The 22,773-nt window shown below is 37.9% G+C and overlaps 1 protein-coding gene across 1 annotated transcript; it reads left to right on the top strand.

The window, feature by feature from the left end:
- The first annotated feature begins 18,431 nt into the window (after nucleotides 1–18,431).
- Nucleotides 18,432–21,948, top strand: UBQLN2 (ubiquilin 2). The gene has a single exon (XM_003917789.5). It carries the CDS (start codon nucleotides 18,872–18,874, stop codon nucleotides 20,744–20,746), a length of 1,875 nt encoding a protein of 624 aa, XP_003917838.1. The 5' UTR covers nucleotides 18,432–18,871; the 3' UTR covers nucleotides 20,747–21,948.
- Nucleotides 21,949–22,773: the final 825 nt, after the last annotated feature.

The following is a 22,773-nucleotide window of genomic DNA, read 5'->3' as shown; positions in this document are numbered from 1 at the left end:
ACCTCTGCCTGGACATCTAGGCATTTCCATACATCCTCTGAAATCGACATGGAGGTCTCCAAACCTCAGTTCTTGTCATCTGCACACCTGTAAGCCCAACACCACATGTAAGCTACCAAGGCTTGGGGCTTGCATTCTCTGAAGCCATGGCTCAAGCTGTACCTTGGCCTCTTTTAGCCACTACTGGAGTGGCTGGGATGCAAGGCACCAAGTTCCAAGGAGGCTGCACACAGCAGGGTGCCCTGGACCCAGCCCACAAAACTACTTTTGCCTCCTAGGCTTCTGAACCTGTAATGTGGGGGGAGCTCCTGCAAAGGTCTCTGACATGCCCTGGAGGCATTTTCCCCATTGTCTTGGTGACTAACATTTGGCTGTTCGTTACTTATGCAAATTTCTGCAGCAGGCTTGAATTTCTCCTCAGAAAATAAGTTTTCTTCTCCAACACATCATCAGCCTGTAAATTTTTAAACTTTAATGCTCTGCTTCCCTTTTAAACATAAGTTCCAATTTCAAACCATATCTTTGTGAATACACAAAGCTGAATGCTTTTAACAGCACCCAATTCACCTCCTGAATGGTTTGCTGCTTGGAAATGACTTCTGCCAGGTACCCTAAATCATCTCTCTTAAGTCCAAAGTTCCACAGATCCCTGGGACAGGAGCAAAATACTGCCAACCTCTTTGGTAAAACATAGCGAGAGTCATCTTTATTCCAGTTCCTGACAAGTTTCTCATCTCCATCTGCAGCCATGTCTGCCTCGATTTCCTTATCAATATTACTGTCAGCATTTTGGTCAAAGCCATTCAACTTGGAAATTCCAAGCTTTCCCACATCTTTCTGTCTTTTTCGGAGCCTTCCAAACTGTTCAAACCTCTGCCTGTTACCCAGTTCCAAAGTCACTTCCACATTTTGGGGTATCTTTATAGCAGCACCCCACTCTCTGTGGTATCAATTTACTGTATTAGTCTGTTCTCACACTGCTAATAAAGACATTCCTGAGACTGGGTAATTTATTTTAAAAAAAGAGCTTTAATTGACTCACAGTTTAGCATGGCTGAGGAGGCCTCAGGAAACTTGCAATCATGGAGGAAGTGGAAGCAAACATGACCTTCTTGATATAGTGGCAGAAAGCTCAAACTGTGAGGTGGAAGCCTGAGCAAAAGTGGCAAAAGCACCTTATAAAACCATCAGATATCGTGAGAACTCACTCACTATCACAAGAACAGCATGGAGGTAACCGGCCCCATGATTCAATTACCACCCACTGGGTCATGCCCATGGCACATGGGGATTATGGGAACTACAGTAGAAGATGAGATTCGACTAGAGACACTGCCAAATCATATCAGGAACCCTTGTACACTGTTGGTGGGAATGTAAATTAGTAGAACCACTATGGAGAACAGTTTGGAGATTCCTCAAAAAACTGAAAATTGAGCTACCATATGATCCAGCAATCTCACTGCTAGGTATATATCTAAAAGAAAGGAAATCAGTATATCGAAGAGATAGCTGCACTCCCATGTTTGTTGCATCACTGTTAACAATAGTTAATATTTGGAAGCAACCTAAGTTTCCATTAACAGATGAATGGATAAAGAAGAGGTGGTACATATAAACAGTGGAGTACTGAAGATGGCTGAATAGGAACAGCTCCAGTCTTCAGCTCACAGTGTGATCAACACTGAAGATGGGTGATTTCTGCATTTCCAACTGAGGTACATGATTCATCTCATTGGGAATAGTTGGACAGTGGGTGCAGCCCATGGAGGGTGAGCTGAAGCAGGATGGGGCATCACCTCACCAGGGAAGTTCAAGGGGTCAGGGGATTTCCCTTTCCTAGCCAAGGGAAGCTGTGACAGACTGTACCTGGAAAAATGGGACACTCCTGCCCAAATACTGCACTTTCCCCAAGGTCATAGCAACTAGCAGACAAGGAGATTCTCTCGCGTGCCTGGCTGGGCAGGTCCCACACCCACAGAGACTTGCTCATTGCTAGTGCAGCAGGCTGAGCTCGAACTGTGAGGTGGAAGCCTGGCTGGGGGAGGGGCATCCGCCATTGCTGAGGCTTAAGTAAGCAAACAAAGTGGCCGGGAAGCTCGAACTTGACAGAGCCCACTGCAGCTCAGCAAGGCCTACTGCCTCTAGACTCCACGTCTGTGGGCAGGGCATAGCTGAACAAAAGGCAGCAGACAACTTCTGCAGACTTAAACGACCCTGTCTGACAACTCTGAAGAGAGCAGTGGTTCTCCCAGCACGGCATTTGAGATCTGAGAACAGACAGACTGCCTCCTCAAGTGGGTCCCTGACCCTTGTGTAGTCTAACTGGGAGACACCTCCCAGTAGGGGCTGACAGACACCTCATATAGGTGGGTGCCCCTCTGGGACGAAGCTTCCATAGGAAGCATCAGGCAGCAATATTTTCTGTTCTGCAATATTTGCTCTTCTGCAGCCTCTGCTAGTGATACCCAGGAAAACAGGGTCTAGAGTAGAACTCCAGCAAACTCCAAAAGACATGCAAATGAGGGACCTGACTGTTAGAAGGAACACTAACAAACAGAAAGGAATAGCATCAAGATCAACAAAAAGGTCATCTACATCAAAACCCCTATCTGTAGGTCACCAACATCAAACAACAAAGGTAGATGTAACCACAAAGATGAGGAGAAACCAGAGCAGAAAAGCTGAAAATTCTAAAAATCAGAGCACATCTTCTGCTCCAAAGGATTGCAGCTCATCACCAGCAATGGAACAAAGCTGGATGGAGAATGACTTTCATGAGCTGACAGAAGTAGGCTTCAGAAGGTCAGTAATAACAAACTTCTATGAGCTAAAGGAGTATGTCCAAACCCATTGCGAGGAAGTTAAAAACATTGAAAAAATGTTAAACGAATGCCTAACTAGAATAAGTAGTGTAGAGAAGACCATAAATGACCTGATGGAGCGGAAAACCATGGCATGAGAGCTTCATGATGCATGCACAAGCTTCAATAGCCAATTCGATCAAGTGGAAGAAAGAGTATCATGATTGAAGATCAAATTAATGAAATAAAGTGAGAAGACAAGGTTAGAGAAGAAAAGAGTAAAAAGAAATGAACTAATCCTCCAAGAAATATGGGACTACGTGAAAAGATCAAATCTACATTTGATTGGGGTACCTGAAAGGGATGGGGAGAACGGAACCAAGTTAGAAAACACTCTTCAGGATATTATCCAGGAGAACTTCCCCAACCTAGCAAGGCAGGCCAACATTCACATTCAGGAAATACAGAGAACACCAAAAAGATACTCCTCGAGAAGAGCAATCCCAAGATACATAATTATCATATTCACCAAGGTTGAAATGAAAGAAAAAATGTTAAGGGCAGCTGGAGAGAAAGATCGAGTTACCCACAAAGGGAAGCCAATCAGAATAACAGTGGATCTTTCAGCAGAAACCCTACAAGCCAGAAGAGAGTGGGGGCCAATATTCAACATTCTTAAAGAAAAGAATTTTCAACCCAGAATTTCTTATCAGCCAAACTAAGCTTCATAACTGAAGGACAAATAAAATCCTTTACAGACAAGCAAATGATGAGAGATTTTGTCACTACTAAGTATGCCTTACAAGAGCTCCTGAAGGAAGCACTAAACATGGAAAGAAACAACTCGTACCAGTCACTGCAAAAACATGCCAAATGGTAAAGACTATCAATGCTATGAAGAAACTGCATCAATTAAGGGGCAAAATAAGCAGGGAACATCATAATGACAGGATCAAATGCACACACAACAATATTTACCTTAAATGTAAATGGGCTAAATGCCCCAATTAAAAGACACAGACTGGCAAATTGGATAAAGAGTCAAGACCAATCAGTGTGCTGTATTCAGGAGACCCATCCCATATGCACAGACACACATAGGCTCAAAATAAAGGGATGGAGGAAGATCTACCAAGCAAATGGAAAACAAACAAAAAAAAAACGCAGAGGGTTGCAATCCTAGTCTCTGATAAAACAGACTTTAAACCAACAAAGATCAAAATAGACAAACAGGACCATTACGTAATGGTAAAGGGATCAATTCAACAAGAGCCAACTATCCTAAATATATATGCACCCAATACAGGAGCACTGACACTCATAAAGCAAGTCCTTAGAGACATACAAAGAGACTTATACTCCCACACAATAATAATGGGAGACTTTAACAACCCACTGTCAATATTAGACAGATCAATAAGACAGAAGGTTAACAAGGATATCCAGGAATTGAACTCAGCTCTGAACCAAGCAGACCTAATAGACATCTACAGAACTCTCCACCCCAAGTCAACAGAATATACATTCTTCTCAGCACCACATTACACTTATTATAAAATCAACCACATAATTGGAACTAAAGCACTCCTCAGCAAATGTTAAAGAACAGAAATCACAACAAACTGTCTCTCCAACCACAGTGCAATCAAATTAGAACTCAGGATTAAGAAACTCGCTCAAAACCACACAACTACACGGAAACTGAACAATCTGCTCCTGAATGACTACTGAGTAAACAACGAAATGATGGCAGAAATAAAGATGCTCTTTGAAACTAATGAGAACAAAGACACAACATACCAGAATCTCAAGGACACATTTGAAGCAGTGTGTAGAGGGAAATTTGCAGCACTAAAAGCCCACAAGAGAAAGCAGGAAAGATCTAAAATCGACACCCTAACATCACAATTAAAAGAACTAGAGAAGCAAGAGCAAATACATTCAAAAGCTAGCAGAAGGCAAGAAATAACTAAGATCAGAGTAGAACTGAAGGAGATAGAGACACGAAAAAACCCTTCAAGAAATCAATGAATCCAGGAGCTGGTTTTTTGAAAAGATCAACAAAATTGATAGACTGCTAGCCAGACTAATAAAGAAGAAAAGAGAGAAGAATCAAACAGATGTAATAAAAAAATGATAAAGGGGATATCACCACCGATCCCACAGAAATATAAACTACCATCAGAGAATACTATAAACACCTCTACACAAATAAACTAGAAAATATAGAAGAAATGGATAAATTCCTGGACACATACGCCCTCCCAAGACTAAACCAGGAAGATGTTGAATCTCTGAATAGATCAATAACAGTCTCTGAAATTGAGGCAATAATTAATACCCTACCAACCAAAAAAGTCCAGGACTTTTCTATTCTTCCTGCTACTCTTTATTTAATTTTAGACAGTTGTTTCTACTACATGATCCACTTCATTACCACTTTTTCTCTCTTCAGTCCACTCCAATCTGGTCTCCTTCCCAATCGGTTCACTCTAACCACTCTTGGCAAGGTCTTTGATGACCTTTCTGTTGCCAAACATACTGATGACTTTCTTCCTTCATCTTAAACCCTTAAAAGATTTGTTACAGTGGTCCACTCCCTCCTTCTTCAGCTCTCTCCTCTCTTGCTTTCTGTGTTGCCATACTTTCCTAATTTTCTTCCTGCTACCCTCACTACTCAGTCTCTGCTATATGCTCCTCCTCTTTCAGACCTTTTATAGTGTCCCAGAACTCAGTCCTGGGCTTTCTCTTCTCTTTCCTCCACTTTATTCTCTTTCTCTTTCTTTTCATTTAGAGAGTGAATAGGTCAATCAGATGATCCAAAATTTGATTTTTAAAAAATTAGTTTATATTCTATTACTATCGCAATGAAAAGACACAAAGATGAAATTATCATAAAGAACTTTCTTTCCACGTGAGGTTATGTTCATGGACCCCCATGGAGTTCTGAGCACCTCAGAGAAATGAGAGAATTCTGGCCATATAGAACATATAAAGTGCAGAAATTCCACAGTCTATACATAACATGTTAATAGCTCAACATATATTTTTGAAAATACATTGTTTTAACTATCAAACTGGTCAGCCTCAATAATGGCTTCAGCATTTGGGCCTTATCTATAATAATTACAACAACTACTACTGCCAATTTAATGATAACCTACAATGGTCTAAGCTCTGTACCAGGTGCTTTACATATAGCATCTCATCCTAACTTCACACAATCCTGAGATATAGATAATACCATCACCGTTTTTTCATTTGAAGAAACTGAAGCACAGAGGCATTAAATTGATAGTTGAAGACTATAGAGTCAGTTTATGAAGAAGCTATGTTTAAATTCCAGGTTGGCTAGGATTTAACTGATTTCAAAACTGGCTTTTTAGTACTATGCTAGTATAGGCCATTCTCACATTGCTATAAAGAAATGCCTGAGACTGGGTAATTTATAAAGAAAAGAGGTTTAATTGGCTCATGGTTCTGAAGCTATACAGGAAGCATAATGGCTTCTGGTTTTAGGAAGGTCTCAGGAAGCTTCCAATCATGGCAGAAGGCAAAGAGGGAGCAGTTGTCTTACATGACAAGAGCCAGGAGCAAGAAAGGGGGGGGCATGCTACACACTTTTAAAGGACTAGATCTCACAAGAAATCACTCGCAATTGCAAGGACAGTACCAAGGGGGATAGTGCTGAACCATTCATGAGAACTCTGCCCCCACGACCCAATCACCTCCCACCAGGCTTCACCTCCAATATTGGGAATTACAATTCAACATGAGATTCGGCGGGACACAGATCAAAATCCTACCAATGCTCATCATCTAATTTACTGACTATACTTAAATTGTCCTGCAATTTTGGAGAACATATATAGTTCAGAAGAAAGAGGTTAACTGTGTGATTTTTTTAGAAGAAATTTTAGAAGTATTTCTTTTTCATCAATGAGAATGCATGAAGTCCTGCTACACAGAACAACAGAGATGAATCTTACAAATATAAAGTTGAGCATAAAATGCCAGACTCTAGGTAATATATACTAATTGATTCCAGGTACATAAAGTCCCAAAACAGGTACAACTAATTTTTTTGTGCTAGAAACTAGAATGGTGATAATCTTAGAAGAGGGTTTTGACTGGCAATGAGTAATGAAGGTTGCAAGGAATATTCTGTTTCTTGATCTGGCTGCTGATCACACAAATGTGCTCATAGAGCTCAACACACATGATTTGTGTGTTCTCTGTCTATATGCTATACTTCAATAAGTTTACTTTAAAATTATTCATTTCAATTTAACTATGTGGCTGGATATGAATTCACATATTCTTCAAGCCAGTGCTCCTATTATTGGACTACTGCAATTCTAATCAAGAGTCACAAACATATATATCCTTACTCGTTTCACTCAAACTGACTAGGTTTGAATCCTAGCTTTGCCATATACTAGATATGTGACCTTGAGCAATGACTTAAGAGCTCTGCACCTCATTTTTCTCATTTATCAAATAAGAATAATTAGTATCTACTTGTAAGAATGCAATGATTTAATTGCTACCCCTTAGCTAAAGATCACCAAAGCATCATAATTATTCCCATAATTATTCTCATTACTTTGCTGATTCCATTGAACAATTGCCTTGATCAGACAAGTCTTCAAGTCCCTGCATGGACAGTTATAAATGTCTTCTAAGAAGTAATGCACAATGTTTTTAAAGTCCTGGAAGCACAGCTACTGGAAAATCCTAAGATTTTGAATTCACTCAATGTCATCTGCACAATTGTTACTTACCTAATTTCCAGAGAAAATTGTAAAAGGTGATTCTTCCACAGAACATACTCATACCCACAAAGCTCAGGCTCTAGGGAAAATTTCTCTTCTTTACCTGAAGAACCTAACGTACTCTCTTTGACTTACTACCAATATGCTTGTCCACATTGCCAAGGGCCTTCTCTTTTTTATTGCACTTATTCTTTTATTCTGAGACATAATTAAAGTTTCTATTCAAAAGTAACTTGACTTTCTCTGCATTCAGATGAATTTAACTAATTCCCTGTATTTATATGTCTAACTTAGCTTTTCTGCTTCCATGGCTGCTTCATTTTATGAGGCATATTGTTCAGAAAATCTACATATTATTCAAAAATTTATACACATCAAAATCACGCATTTCTATGCTTTCCATTTTAATTTTTTATCTGTTGAGCAAAGTCAATAGAAAATTTTAATAATCCAACAACAAACACAAATTGAGTTATTTTTGCCTAATGACTGATAGGAAGTTCCCCCATCCAAAACTTGCTACAAAATTTTGTAACCTATTTGTATTTAACCTGGTTTTTCTATATCAGGAAAGCTCCCATTGCCTCTTTTCTTGGAATCCTAAAGCTATCCTAAATCCTGTCTCTCAGTCTAGAGTTCTTTTTCTCTTCAGATTATGCCCCACGCTCTGCACTATTTTTCTTCTGAAGAGGATTTGGATTTCATGTAGAAACCCATTTAAAATTGTACTACCATTCAAATATTCTTTGTCTCATCTACCATTTAATGACTCTTATTATTCACTCTCTATCCTTTTCTGCCTATGTCGTCATCATGCAGTATAGTTCTTTCTTTGGCTAATGTCCTCTGGCTGCATTTCTTCACAGAAGCTTATTCTTCCTATCTTCTCTTTTTGGTTATTTCTAGTTTTTCTCCATCCAGTCAGATATATTTCTTGTCATTTTCTTTCCAAGTTATGTGTTACCAGCTATTCTCTTTTTGATTATTTCTATATATTTTGAGTGATTATTACACCACACACTAAATTTTCACCTACATGTTGTGAACGTGTGACTGTGTATTCCGTCTGGTATCATGACCCTGTAAACTTCTCCCATAACAACGTATTACTAAGTTATTAATTCTAACTGAAAATAAACTGTACTTGCTTATTTGACTGATGTTGCTCTTTCCAAGCAATATTGTCAGTAAGGGACTACAAGCTACCTTTCCACTGCACCCCACCTCAAGAACTAGAAAATGAGAGCTATTTGAGTGTATTTTCAGAATTACATTTTAGGATCAGCACGTCACTAATCAAGGAATATAGATGTAAAATTATCTGAGGAGACAAAATGACTTTTGGGCCCTTAAAGCATAGGTATACTGTGACCTGGCTGCCTGTATTAGCATATTAAGAAAGAATGAACCACAAAGACATAGGGAAAAGTTGGTCCCTGAAGTAAACATTGGCAGCAACCAATGGATAAAGGTGACTTAGCCGCTTGACTTCCAGTATTTTCAATCCTATAATCAATATCATCTCTGTTGGGAGATGAACGCACAGCACTAGCTTTGATTTATGTCATTAAACTGTTAATTTATGATCTTATGAATCATCGTTTACCCAACAACCATCCTGCTATATCCTATCATACGTCTTTCAGATGATTTTGCTTGTGTCTGCTCTGATTAATGATGTAGGCTTATAATTTACATTCAAAGGACAATCAAATAGCTCTAATTTTCTAGTTCTGATTTTTATTTGGCTTCCTATTTAGGCTTTCAGAGGGGAAATGCGCTGAATGCATAGACATAAGTACTTTAGGTAGGCATCACAGTCCTGTTTCTCACTGGAAAATAATAAAACGACATTCTCCTGTCTATCTCAGTCTCATCTGCTGTTTCATTTGTGTGAGTCAGTAACTCAGGGCCTGCAATATTCTGGCAGCTGGTAAAAGTGAGACCTTTGGACCTGCAAAACATAACAAAAGCCAGCAAGGCAACACTTAAATAACTGCTGAGACATACTGAAGTTGACATCTAAAGTTTGTCATCATATATTTAAATAATTGCAAGAACACAATTTCTGGGACATTATGAATATTGACATTTTGAAATAAACTGTTACACCTGTTAAAGTGAACTAAATATGGCCTGAGAGGGGCTCTGTACTTCTATATTTGAGTCTTGACCTAACTTAATAGGTAGACAAGATTGAAAACCTAACAGAAGTGTGCGCCTGTAACAACAGCTGAGTCTTGGCCAATTCCAGAAGCCATACTTAACCACTCATACACTGCTGAGTGTCCAAACTGTGTTCAAATAAGGCAAACACCAACCTGTAACCAATCCAGCTGTTTCTGTACCTCACTTCCGATTTCTGTACATCACTTTCCTTGTTTTGTCTATAAATTTATTCTGACTACAAGGCATCCCTGGAATCTGTTTGAATCTGCTGTGATTCTGGAGGCTGCTCAATTCGTGAATTTTTTTTTTCCTGCTTAATTAAACTCTGTTTAATTTCTCCAAAGTTTTCTTTTAACACGTCAGCCTCTTAAATGTATCCAACAGACACTAAATACTGTAGCAACTTGAGATCTGCCTCATGCATCTTTAAAATATAATAACAGATTCTTCTTCAACAGTTGAAAAATTTATATTGTATATTTTTTCTTTAATATTTCTATTTATTTTTCTAAACGTAATAGAAGATATTTTATATATTTTATGTTAAAAAGCCTTTCATCGATCACTCTATTCATGTTTCTCTACCACAAAAATTATACAAACCAAAATTAATTTCAAAGGATAAAACTGTTCTGTATTAAAGATAAATACTGTGTGTTCTCACTCATATGTGGAAGCTAAAACCATTGATCTAATGGAAGTAGAGAGTAGAATAGTAGTTAGTAGAGGCTAAGAAGGGTAGAAAAGGGGAAGATAAGGAGAAATTGGTTAAGGGATACAAAATTACAGGAAGACAGGAGGAATAAGATTCAGTATTCCATAGTACTGTAGGGTGATCATAGCTAACAATAATTTATTGTGTATTTTCAAATAGCTTGAAGAGAAGATTTTGAATGTTTTCAACACAAAGAACTGATACCTGTTTGAGGGGATGGATATGCTAATTACCCTGATTTGATCATTATACATGATATACAGCTATCAAAACATTACACTGCACCTCATACATATATAAAATTATGTCAATTAAAATAATAAACTAATTTAAAAACCCCAAAGAAATAAAACAACTTGTTGAAAAAAATTGTTTTGTATTATCATTATAATTATTGTTAGTACAAAATGTATCAAAAGCATAAATATATTACCAGTTTTGATAAATACAAGACATATAAGTAAGATTTAATTTCATTTGGAAGTTTTTTCCCTATTAGTTTATTTACCTAAATATCAATGTTACTCATTGGTAGCAAGTATTTTCCTTTATATTGTTTTTATAAATATAAGCACTGAAATCATTTAATAAATAAACAAATAGATGGGAATGTAAATACTTTGTCATAATAATTCCCTCCATCTCTGATTTTCTAATATATAATATTCCAAAATCACATAATGATTCATCTTCATAAATTACTTTAATGACCTATCAGTTGACAACTCAATTAGGTTCTTCTTCATTTTTGTCTAAGGCAAAGAATTGGAAATCACAGATTTGCAAAAGGAGTTATTACCTAGTCATTAGAGTTATTCAATTTCTGAACATAGAAATCAATATATATTCCAAAGTGTCCCTTTGTTTGTTGCCCCAAGGTTTTTATACCCAGGGGCAATAGGCAATGTACTATTGTAAAATCCTGGGTATGCAAAAGAAGTATGCATTTATTTTGTAAAGTGGAGAAAAGTCAATTGCAAAAGGGGATGCCTTGACCTTCGGGCATTTTCTAGCAGATCAGTTTTAGGAAAGAAGATATATGGGAATTGAGGCTCTACAAATTAATTCATTTTAAACTATCTTTATCTTCCTACTGTTTGAAAGAACTTTGTGTAGACAAAGTCAAGTTTAAAGACCACTGCCTTAGATAAGACTGCTACCACTTCTGTATCTATTGTAACTAATTCTAGCACAGCGTCTTTGTTTTACCCTCCACCATCTACAGACCACAAGGCTTTCCCCATAAACACTGCATTCTCCTTCTAGTTGTACCTGGGTATTTTCTATGTCTGATGAGTCTGGACTGTAACATCATAATTCAACAATAGGTGCCATCTGCAGATGCCAATCTGAAGACATCAGGCTATGTAAAAGTAAATGCCAGCCACCCTATTATCTCATACATAAGTTTGCCTTCTGGAAACAGTCACCTTGAAGAAATTGGTTTTACAATTCAATTACCATTCAACTCTCTTTATTTCTCTCTTGCCACTAGGGATTCCCAAGTACCTTCTTCCCTTTTTGTGACTTTCTCCACTGACTCTAGAGTCTTGGGAATTCACATACAATGAATGTGGAGAAAGCACCTCCTCCCACTGCTGCCAAGTTTATTTCTGTCAATATTCTGATTTGCATCTTGGGATGCATTTTCACATAAAATGTTTTCAATGGTAACACATTACCATTTGATTATAATGTAGCTAATGTCAACTCTATAAGTTAACTAGACTTCATAGGACTGTCTTGGAAACTTAACTTCTGCTTTGGGTAATTATTTATGTATTCATATAATTGTGTCAGTCCCAGAGCATTTTTCATGGCTACAAAATCACCTATGGCTACTATTCTATTATTAGAGGGATTAGGCCTTAATGACCTCATTTCACCTTCTGACACTTCCATTTTGTCTATTATTTCTACCTTACTGGTTTGAATGAGGTTGATTGACAGTAGCAGATATTCTACTCATTTCTACCTTCTGATAAAACATCTATTCTTCTTTTTCTGTGCCAGGTCTTCTATAATATTCATTTTTAATTATCCCTGAGCATTTTTTCTCTTACCTCTTATTTTCATTTTAATTCTCCCTCTATTGATTTTTTAAATCTCAAAGGAATTTAGTGTTTCTACATTCTTTTGAAAGGCACTCATGAAATGCAACTTATGCCACAGTTTATAACATAAAACCTGATTCTACACAGCACAGTGAGGCAGACTTTCACTGCCATCTCATATTTTCTCTATTCCCAATTTTTAACTGGAAATCACTCAAAGTCATATAATTCTGATGGTAAGAGTCATGGAAAGATTAAACTCAAGAAAAAGTATTATCTGCCGTCAACATCATCATCTTCATTTGAAGAAAGTGTTTTCCACAATACAAACATATTTATAGCCCCCAAGGGTGAATATTCCATTCTTTTTTCTGATCACCTGCTGCTTACTGAAGTTTAAATTTGTTTATTTATTTGTTTATTTATTGAGACAGAATCTCGCTGTGTTGGCCAGGCTGGTCTTGAACCCCGAGCCTCAAGCCATCTTCCTGCTTCTGCCTCCCAAAGTGCTGGGATTACAGGAATGAGCGAGCCACTATGCCCGGCCTAATATTCCACTCTTTAAGAAAGTGACCCAATTATGTTCTTGATCTTTTCCAATTCACCTCAGTGCTTCAGTGTTTCTACTCTTCAGGAGATATAGTGAAGGAGGAGAAAGCTTATTGAGCTCCTTCTTAAAAGATAAAAAATTCCAATGCTTATGGGGCAACTAAATAAGGAAATACGTGAACTGGACCTGGTGGAGACTGGCAAGTCAGAAGACAACCCCTATCTAAAGAAGGCAGCCAATATTCACCTCTAGTCAAATTATAGCCCTCAAGTGTATGAGCCCAATGTAGCCAGATCATTTAATTTTGAAAGAGAAGTTTGAAATCTGAATTTGTAGGGGAAATTTTCCAAGTTTTAGGTGTCGGCAGGCCAAAGCCAGCCCAGGAATTGCCAATTTGTAATTTATGTCCTGGAGGTTAAAGTGGATATCTAACACTAGAATATCTGGGCATTCAAGATAGCCTGACTTGTACATTCTTAATAGGCAATCTAGATGAAAAAGCAAAATTATTAGAAGATTATGGGGAGCATAGGGTCAGAACAAAAATGATATGTAATTTGAACATGTATCTCCAGAACACAGTACATATCTGCCAGCTAGACTGTATCTCTGCTCTGATCTTTTCTAGGTTTTTTGTGTTGTTTTGTTGTTCGTTTCTTCATTTCATAATTTAACCTACCAGTGGTAAACTTATTTCATTTGTTTTATTTTCAGAGAGGAGTGTGTGTCAGAGCAATTATTGTCTGGCTCATGTACTTACTGCCTGTGACTACAACCCTGAAGGGTATGTGTATTAATCCCATTTTTGCTGACGAAGAAACTGAGGTTCAGTGAAATGAATGAACTACTCTGTCACAAAACCGTAAGTGACCAAGTTGAAGTTGAAATCCTGGTCTGTTTGGCTCCAGTTTAATCTCTTGCTACAATACCACAATACTGTTTCTCTAGTTCTGACTTTATTATTTGCCCCCAAATGCAAAAACAGGAGTAGGGAATAATCATGGGATTTCTCTTAGGTTCTGTAGTTACACTGCTAGAAGAAAACACATTTAGTATAATCATCTCGAGACTCCACGAGCAAGAATTACTGCCTCCAGATAAATTCCTAAAAGTAGGATTACTCGGTAAACTTGTCTGCACATTTTCTTAAACTTTTAGTGTTTATTAGCAAATTGCCGTTTAAATAAGCTGTACCTACCAAGTAACTTAATTCCCAGCAGATTATGAGTTACCTCTTTCCTGTACTACTACTACTAATGATAATAATACTTACATAGTGCATACTATGAGCAGGAAACTTGTAGGTGCTTAAAATATGTTAATTTATTTGATTATCAAAATAGTCCATCATTTTATAAATGAAGAATACTGAAGTACAGAAAAGTTAAGTTACTTGCCAAAGTCATGCAGTTTACAATCAGACGTAATAGAACCAGGATTTGAACTTAGGCAGTCTTTATTATGTCAAAATTGGATATTATATTGGTCTTTTAAATTTTATAGACAAAAAGTATTTCACAGTTACTTTAATTTGTATTTTTTTATTTAAAGAAGATAACATATTTTTTCCTTCCTTTTCTCCCTTTCTTCCTTCTTTCCTTTTCCTTTTCATTCTGACTTTTTTTTTCTTTTGTAAGATAGTAGTTAATATCCTTTGCCTATTTTTCCCTTGGAGTGTTCATTTTTTTAAAATTTGTAAGAAATGTCTGTATGTCATGGATAGATCTCATGTGTTATATATGTTGCATTTTTTTGTTTGTCTTTAACTGCTTAATTTTTATTACATTGTTGATATATAGTTTAAAATTCTTATTTAATGAAATCTATTAATTTTTCCATTCATGATTTTTCTTTGTTGTTTTCATCAGGTTACCATCATGCCTAGCTTATGTAAATATTTGCCCTAACATATTTCTGAAAATTTTATGATTTCATTTTTTAATCTAGTATTTATTTTGATATTTAACTTAAAAGTTCATTGATGGCACTCTTTCCACCTTTTCAAAACTGTTAGGGGGTTATTATTTTTCTCATTTCTGTCACTTCAGTGGGATTTGGTAAAGAGAGAGGGTAAAAAACATAAGCTTAGCAGCCACTATGAACAAAATAGCTGATTTTTAAAATAACTAGTTATTTACTTTCTTGTAACCCAGGCTGGAGTGTGGTGGCATGATGAAGGCTTACTGCAAATTTCACCTCCCAGGCTCAAGCGATCTTCCCACATCCTCCCATGTAGCTTGGATTACAGGCACTAGCCATCAAGCTCAGCTAGTTTAAAAAAACAAATTGTAGAGATGGGGTCCTGCCATGTTACCCAGGCTGTTCTTGAACCTGGACTCAAGGAATATGCCTGACTCGGCCTCCCAAAGTGTTGGGATTACAGGCATGAACCACTGCACCTGGCCTTGTTCATTTTCTTACATGTCTCTCACATAGTTTAAGATCTTCTACTTCTGGAATGTATTTTGACCATATCTATCTTCCTAGAAATGTAGTCATCAGGACTGAGGTTTTTTTTTTTTTTTTTTTTTTTTTTTTTTTTTTTTTTTTTTTGTCATTAGCCAATATTTTTACAACGCATTTCTTTTTTACTTAAAAAAAAAATCCCTTTCATCTGTGACTAAATTTTATTCACACAATACTAGTTTGTATATTTTTCTTGGTGTGCTTTCTTTGTTTCAGCTAATTAATGCTGTGCTTTTCACTAATGAGGATATGTATGTTCGACTACTAAAATGTTAATTTTATTTCATTGTAACTTAAAACATTAACAGTAATATATTTTGAAGTAAAATGTCAAAAAAATCACATAATTTTTAAGGTAAAGAAAGAGAATGCGAAGAAATGTGTTTGTGGAAAGTTTCCTTAAGAGGGTGAGTATGGTTTTGCCCCTCTGATGTGTATTTTGGTGAGGGAATTGTCAGGCAAGACAATCACCAATTAATAAAGATTTGTGTATTTGACTTGATTCTTCAAATATCTTCTTAGATTTACTTAACAAATTTTATTTTTTCTGTTTGGTAATTCATTAATATTTGCTTTTATCATTCTATAGCTGTCACCCCGTTTCCCTCCTTTTATTTTCCGTTGTCTTCTTTATTCAAATGCCTACTTCACTTATTTTCAATCTTTCGTTTGATATTTTAAATCTTTGAATGTATAAATTTGACTCTGAGTTCATCCACATAGTACTTAATAAATGAAATAATATTAAACTGGAGCTTGACACAAATGCAGCTTCCAGTGCACTGCTTATTTCAGTAGGTTTGGCATGGGGCCTAGAAACATGCATTCTTAACAATGTTCTCAGATCACACGTAGAAAATTCCTAGCATTATTGTTGCTGTATATGCTCTCATTATCATTATTTTGGTAAATTTATTCTAATAAGAACATTGCACTTTGTCCCCAAATTATTCAGTTTTGTTTTAATAATCAAATGATTGGTTTTTTGTTCATACTTTGATTATTAATATCTAGCTTTATTCTATTGAAATTAAAGATTACCTATAATATTTTCATATTCTCACCACCCATGATTAACTGTTGCTGATATTTTACCATACTTGCCTTCATTTTAAAGATAAAAAGCATTTTTACATATTTAAGTTCCCTTTAATCACTAGCCTATATCCTGTTCCATTTCTTCTTCCTCATGTGTGCAAGTTTGGTATATTTCTAAAAGAATATTTCAAATATACATAAGAATGTATTAGAATGCTGTTTGGCATGTATTAGGTTGGTGCAAAAGTAATTGTGGTTTTAGCCATTACTTTCAATGGCAAAAACCATTGTATAATAGTAACAATTCATTACTTTCAATGGCAAAAACCGCAATTACTTTTGCACCACCCTAACACTAATTAATTTACCTTTTAGATCTATACATATTAACATATTTAAAGCTAGTCATTCTTTTACCTCTGTATTAATTATATTAAACATACTATATTATTCCATTTCTCCATCAATGGATATAACATACCTGTATATATATATTTTTCTTATCTTGAGATTTATTAAAGTATTTGTGACCTAATGAGTTTGAAATGCTGTTAAATGTTCAAATCAGTGGTTCTTTGGTGGCTGCTTGGTAGAGGGTGGGGGTGGGGGAATAATTTTTTGTGTGGTTTAACCTAGAGTTAGAAATATATAGATAAATTTGAAATTATTTCTTCTATTTTTCAAGTTCTCTTTCTCAGCATTGCTACATCTTTATTGCTCTTACTTAATCTGTAATGAAATTAGGTAAATATGTCAATGTTTGCCACTACTATTATGTGCCTGTCAATTTCTACCCATACTCTTCCCCCAAATACCTTTCTGTAGTGCATACTTACAAAAATCATCAGAAAATTCAAAATCTTATGAAAGTAGAAAATAAGAATTATTCATAATTTCAGCAAACAGTACTAACAGCCATTAACTTATTTGTGTATAGCCTTTCAGATTTTTTTACACATACGGTTTACATATACAACTAACTGTTCAAAAATTGCTTTTAAAATAAAAATACATTGTATTTTTGATATTGGAACACACATTCTTATATAGTTTTTAACTGTACAGAAATATACAAAGGCAAAATTGAAAATACTCTGTGATTTCCCTATAACTACAGTTTAGTTCATGTATACCTTTAAAGACACTCTATATTTTCTTGTATGGTAATATTATGTGCTCGACTAATCTTATGTAAACAGATATTTAATATATTTAAATAACGTTTTAAATGCTACAATGTATATACATTTTATACATAAATAGTTTTGCATCCTCATACGATTATTAGGCGAATTGTCTAGGTTAGGCATTTCTAAATAAAGGTGTAAACATTCAAAATGCTGATATATATTTTCAAATTGTCCTATGGTTGTAACAATTCACACTTCAACTAGCCTGAGAGTGCATTTTTTAGGGTCCCTGTCAACAAGAAGGTTTATCATTATTTTTTTTCCCTGCCAATATGATAAGCCAAAAGTAGAATTTTATTGTTTTAACTTGAATTTTTTTTGATTGCTAGTGAAATTACTCATCTTTTTTTAAATGTCTATTGGCCATTTGCACTCCTTTTGTAAAATGCATGCTCCTGCTCTGTCTTCTTCCCTTCCCCCATTGGGGGTGTTCCTCTTTCTTTTTGCTTTGTCAGAGTTCTTTATTATTCATTTTTCGTCTTATATGTGGGATCGGTTCGATTCAGGCTTTCACCCTTTTACTGCCTTACAGATTGCTAATATACATTCTCCATTGGTCTTTTAATGTGGTTTACAGAAGCTGACTCTCTACCGCCTCCTTCTCTCCGTCCCACCCTCTCTGCCTCGCCTGCTCTGTACTGTTCTGTTCTCTTCTCTCTCTCTCCCTTTGTTTCGCTCTCTCCCTTTTTTTCTTTTCAGTGCAGAAGTTTTTAATTTTGACCGAGCCAAATCTATCAATCTAGGCCTGGCGCCGCGTCAGCAGAGGGGGCGGGGAGGCGAGCGCCGAACTGGGGGAGGGGAAGGGGCGGGGAGCAGCAGGCGGAGCGGCTGCCAGAGTTGCTGGGAGTGCGCGCGGTCGGATCACAAGGCGGCGGAGGAGGAGGCCCAGAGACCGGAGCGCGGAGACCTCAGCTCGCGGCCTACGCCCAGGCCTTTCTCCACCGGAGGACCAGGGAACCGCAGTCTTCATCAGAGAGGTACCGTGCTCCGCGCTCCCCGCCCGACCCGGCCCAGCCCGCTGCGGCGGCGCCTCCTTCCTTCCTCCTTCCCTCGCTCTCTCTCTTTCGCCCGCCCGCGCCTTCCCTGCCCGCCTGCGTCACCGCGGCCGCCATGGCTGAGAATGGCGAGAGCAGCGGCCCCCCGCGCCCCTCCCGCGGCCCTGCTGCGGCCCAAGGCTCGGCTACTGCCCAGGCTGAGCCTAAAATCATCAAAGTCACTGTGAAGACTCCCAAAGAGAAAGAGGAGTTCGCGGTGCCCGAGAACAGCTCGGTTCAGCAGTTTAAGGAAGCGATTTCGAAACGCTTCAAATCCCAAACCGATCAGCTCGTGCTGATTTTTGCCGGAAAAATCTTAAAAGATCAAGATACCTTGATCCAGCATGGCATCCATGATGGGCTGACTGTTCACCTTGTCATCAAAAGCCAGAACCGACCTCAGGGCCAGTCCACGCAGCCTAGCAATGCCGCGGGAACTAACGCTACCTCGGCGTCGACTCCCAGGAGTAACTCCACACCTATTTCCACAAATAGCAACCCGTTTGGGTTGGGGAGCCTGGGAGGACTTGCAGGCCTTAGCAGCCTGGGCTTGAGCTCTACCAACTTCTCTGAGCTCCAGAGCCAGATGCAGCAGCAGCTCATGGCCAGCCCTGAGATGATGATCCAGATCATGGAAAATCCCTTTGTTCAGAGCATGCTTTCGAATCCCGATCTGATGAGGCAGCTCATTATGGCTAATCCACAGATGCAGCAATTGATTCAGAGAAACCCAGAAATCAGTCACCTGCTCAACAACCCAGATATAATGAGGCAGACACTCGAAATTGCCAGGAATCCAGCCATGATGCAAGAGATGATGAGAAATCAAGACCTGGCTCTTAGCAATCTAGAAAGCATCCCAGGTGGCTATAATGCTTTACGGCGCATGTACACTGACATTCAAGAGCCGATGCTGAATGCCGCACAAGAGCAGTTTGGGGGTAATCCATTTGCCTCCGTGGGGAGTAGTTCCTCCTCTGGGGAAGGTACGCAGCCTTCCCGCACAGAAAATCGCGATCCACTACCCAATCCATGGGCACCACCGCCAGCTACCCAGAGTTCTGCAACTACCAGCACGACCACGAGCACTGGTAGTGGTTCTGGCAATAGTTCCAGCAATGCTACTGGGAACACCGTTGCTGCCGCTAATTATGTCGCCAGCATCTTTAGTACCCCAGGCATGCAGAGCCTGCTGCAACAGATAACTGAAAACCCCCAGCTGATTCAGAATATGCTGTCGGCGCCCTACATGAGAAGCATGATGCAGTCGCTGAGCCAGAATCCAGATTTGGCTGCACAGATGATGCTGAATAGCCCGCTGTTTACTGCAAATCCTCAGCTGCAGGAGCAGATGCGGCCACAGCTCCCAGCCTTCCTGCAGCAGATGCAGAATCCAGACACACTGTCAGCCATGTCAAACCCAAGAGCAATGCAGGCTTTAATGCAGATCCAGCAGGGGCTACAGACATTAGCCACTGAAGCACCTGGCCTGATTCCAAGCTTCACTCCAGGTGTGGGGGTGGGGGTGCTGGGAACCGCTATAGGCCCTGTAGGCCCAGTCACCCCCCTAGGCCCCATAGGCCCTATAGTCCCTTTTACCCCCATAGGCCCCATTGGGCCCATAGGACCCACTGGCCCTGCAGGCCCCCCTGGCTCCACCGGCTCTGGTGGCCCCACTGGGCCTACTGTGTCCAGCGCTGCACCCAGTGAAACCACGAGTCCTACATCAGAATCTGGACCCAACCAGCAGTTCATTCAGCAAATGGTGCAGGCTCTGGCTGGAGCAAATGCTCCACAGCTGCCGAATCCAGAAGTCAGATTTCAGCAACAACTGGAACAGCTCAACGCAATGGGGTTCTTAAACCGTGAAGCAAACTTGCAGGCCCTAATAGCAACAGGAGGCGACATCAATGCAGCCATTGAAAGGCTGCTGGGCTCCCAGCCATCGTAATCACATTTCTGTACCTGGAAAAAAAATGTATCTTATTTTTGATAATGGCTCTTAAATCTTTAAACACACACACAAAATCGTTCTTTACTTTCATTTTGATTCTTTTAAATCTGTCTAGTTATCAGTCTAATATGATGCATTTTAAGATGGAGTCCCTTTCTCCTACTTCCCTCACTCCCTTTCTCCTTTGCTTATTTTTCTTTCATTCCCTTCGTCTTGTCTCCCCCCTTCCTCCCTCTTTGTTTCCTTCCTTCCTTATTTCCTTTAGTTTCCTTCCTTATCCGATTTGAATGGTGGGAATCAATGCTGTTTCACTCAAAAGTGTTGCATGCAAACACTTCTCTTTATTCTGCATTTATTGTGATTTTTGGAAACAAGTATCAACCTTCACAGTTGGGTGAACAAGTGTTGTCCTACAGATTCCAATTTATTTGCATTTTTAAACATTAGCCTATGATAGTAATTTAATGTAGAATGAAGATATTAAAAACAGAAGCAAATTATTTGAAGCTCTCTAATTTGTGGTACGATATTGCTTATTGTGACTTTGGCATGTATTTTTGCTAGCAAAATGCTGTAAGATTTATACCATTCATTGATCGTTTTTGCTATATTTGTATACAGTACAGTAAGCACAGTTGGCACTGTACATCTAAAAATATTACAGTAGAATCTGAGTGTAATATGTGTAACCAAAATGAGAAAGAATACAAGAAATGTTTCTGGAGCTAGGTATGTCTCACAGTTTTGTAGAATCTTACAGCATCTTTGATAAACTTCTCAGTGAAAATGTTGGCTAGGCAAGTTCAGTTAAAATATAGTAGAAATGTTTATCCTGGTATCTCTAAGTATACATTTAATTGTACAGAAAATTTACAGTGTAACATTGTGTCAACATTTGCAGATTGACTGTATATGACCTTAATCTTTGTGCAGCCCGAAGGATCAGTGTAGTAATGCCAGGAAAGTGCTTTTTACCTAAGACTTCCTTTTCAACTTCTCCCATAAAGAGACCCTAATATGCATTTTGATTTGTAATTGGAAATGTAACTTTCACTGAAAGTGTCATGTGATGTTTGCATTACTTTTAACTGCTATGTATAAAGGAAAGTGTATCTTTTGACTTCATCAGTTATTTCTCTTGTGCACAGAGAAAAATGCATTAAAAATGACTAAAAAAAAATAAAAAATTAAAAAATGGATACATCTTTTTCTTTTTGCCTTTTGGCCCTAGGATCGTGTTTAGGAGGGTTATCCCACCCCAAGATTATATAAATCTTATCTTGTATTTCTCTAACTTATATGGTTTCATTAAGAAAATGTTTTGTCCTGTCTGGAATTATCTTGATGTATGGATTTAGGTATTCTAACTTTTTTGCCCCAAAGGTTAGCCAGTTGTTAACATATTTATCTTTTCCCCCAACATACGAAATGTCATACATGTATATACTTTATTCTGTGTTTGGATTCCCTTTAGTTCCATTGAACATTGTGGCACCAGTACACCAGCCTGTAGATGAGTTAGAAATGGGACTTTGTATCTGTTAATGTGAGACCTCCTCTTGATCTTTTTTATTTTTTACAATTTTCTGATGATTCTGACATGTTTATTTTACCAGATGAATTTTACGGTTAATAGATTCTTCCCCAAAAAATATATTTAATTTGGTTGGGATTCTCTTAAATTTATATGACTATGAGGACTACAGAATTGCATTGCTTTCCAGAAACATATGTTGCCTTGTTTCTAAAAAACTTTATATATCCTTCAAGAGAGTTTTATTTAAATCCTATATAATTTGTAATAAATATGTTCCTAGGTAATACAGACATACAGGGAACACGTTGATACTGCTTATTGGAGCTTTTAATATGTTACCTATGTGGTCATTTTTGCTATATCGGAGAAGAATTTATTTGCATAGATTATTTTAAATTGGCAATTTATTGAAATCTATTAATTTTAGAGATATTCATTTGATCCTTTTGAGTTTTTCCAGGTGAGAAATCCTATCCATGATGTTATA

This window comes from Papio anubis, chromosome X (genome assembly GCF_008728515.1).
Source record: "Papio anubis isolate 15944 chromosome X, Panubis1.0, whole genome shotgun sequence".
NCBI lineage: Eukaryota > Metazoa > Chordata > Mammalia > Primates > Cercopithecidae > Papio > Papio anubis.
Note: the sequence above shows the minus strand (reverse complement) of the source record. Positions and strands in the feature narration are given on the sequence as shown.

Bases quoted from the DNA above. Each gene is read 5' to 3' on its own strand.
- UBQLN2 (XM_003917789.5), top strand. From the start codon at position 18,872: ATGGCTGAGAATGGCGAGAGCAGCGGCCCCCCGCGCCCCTCCCGCGGC.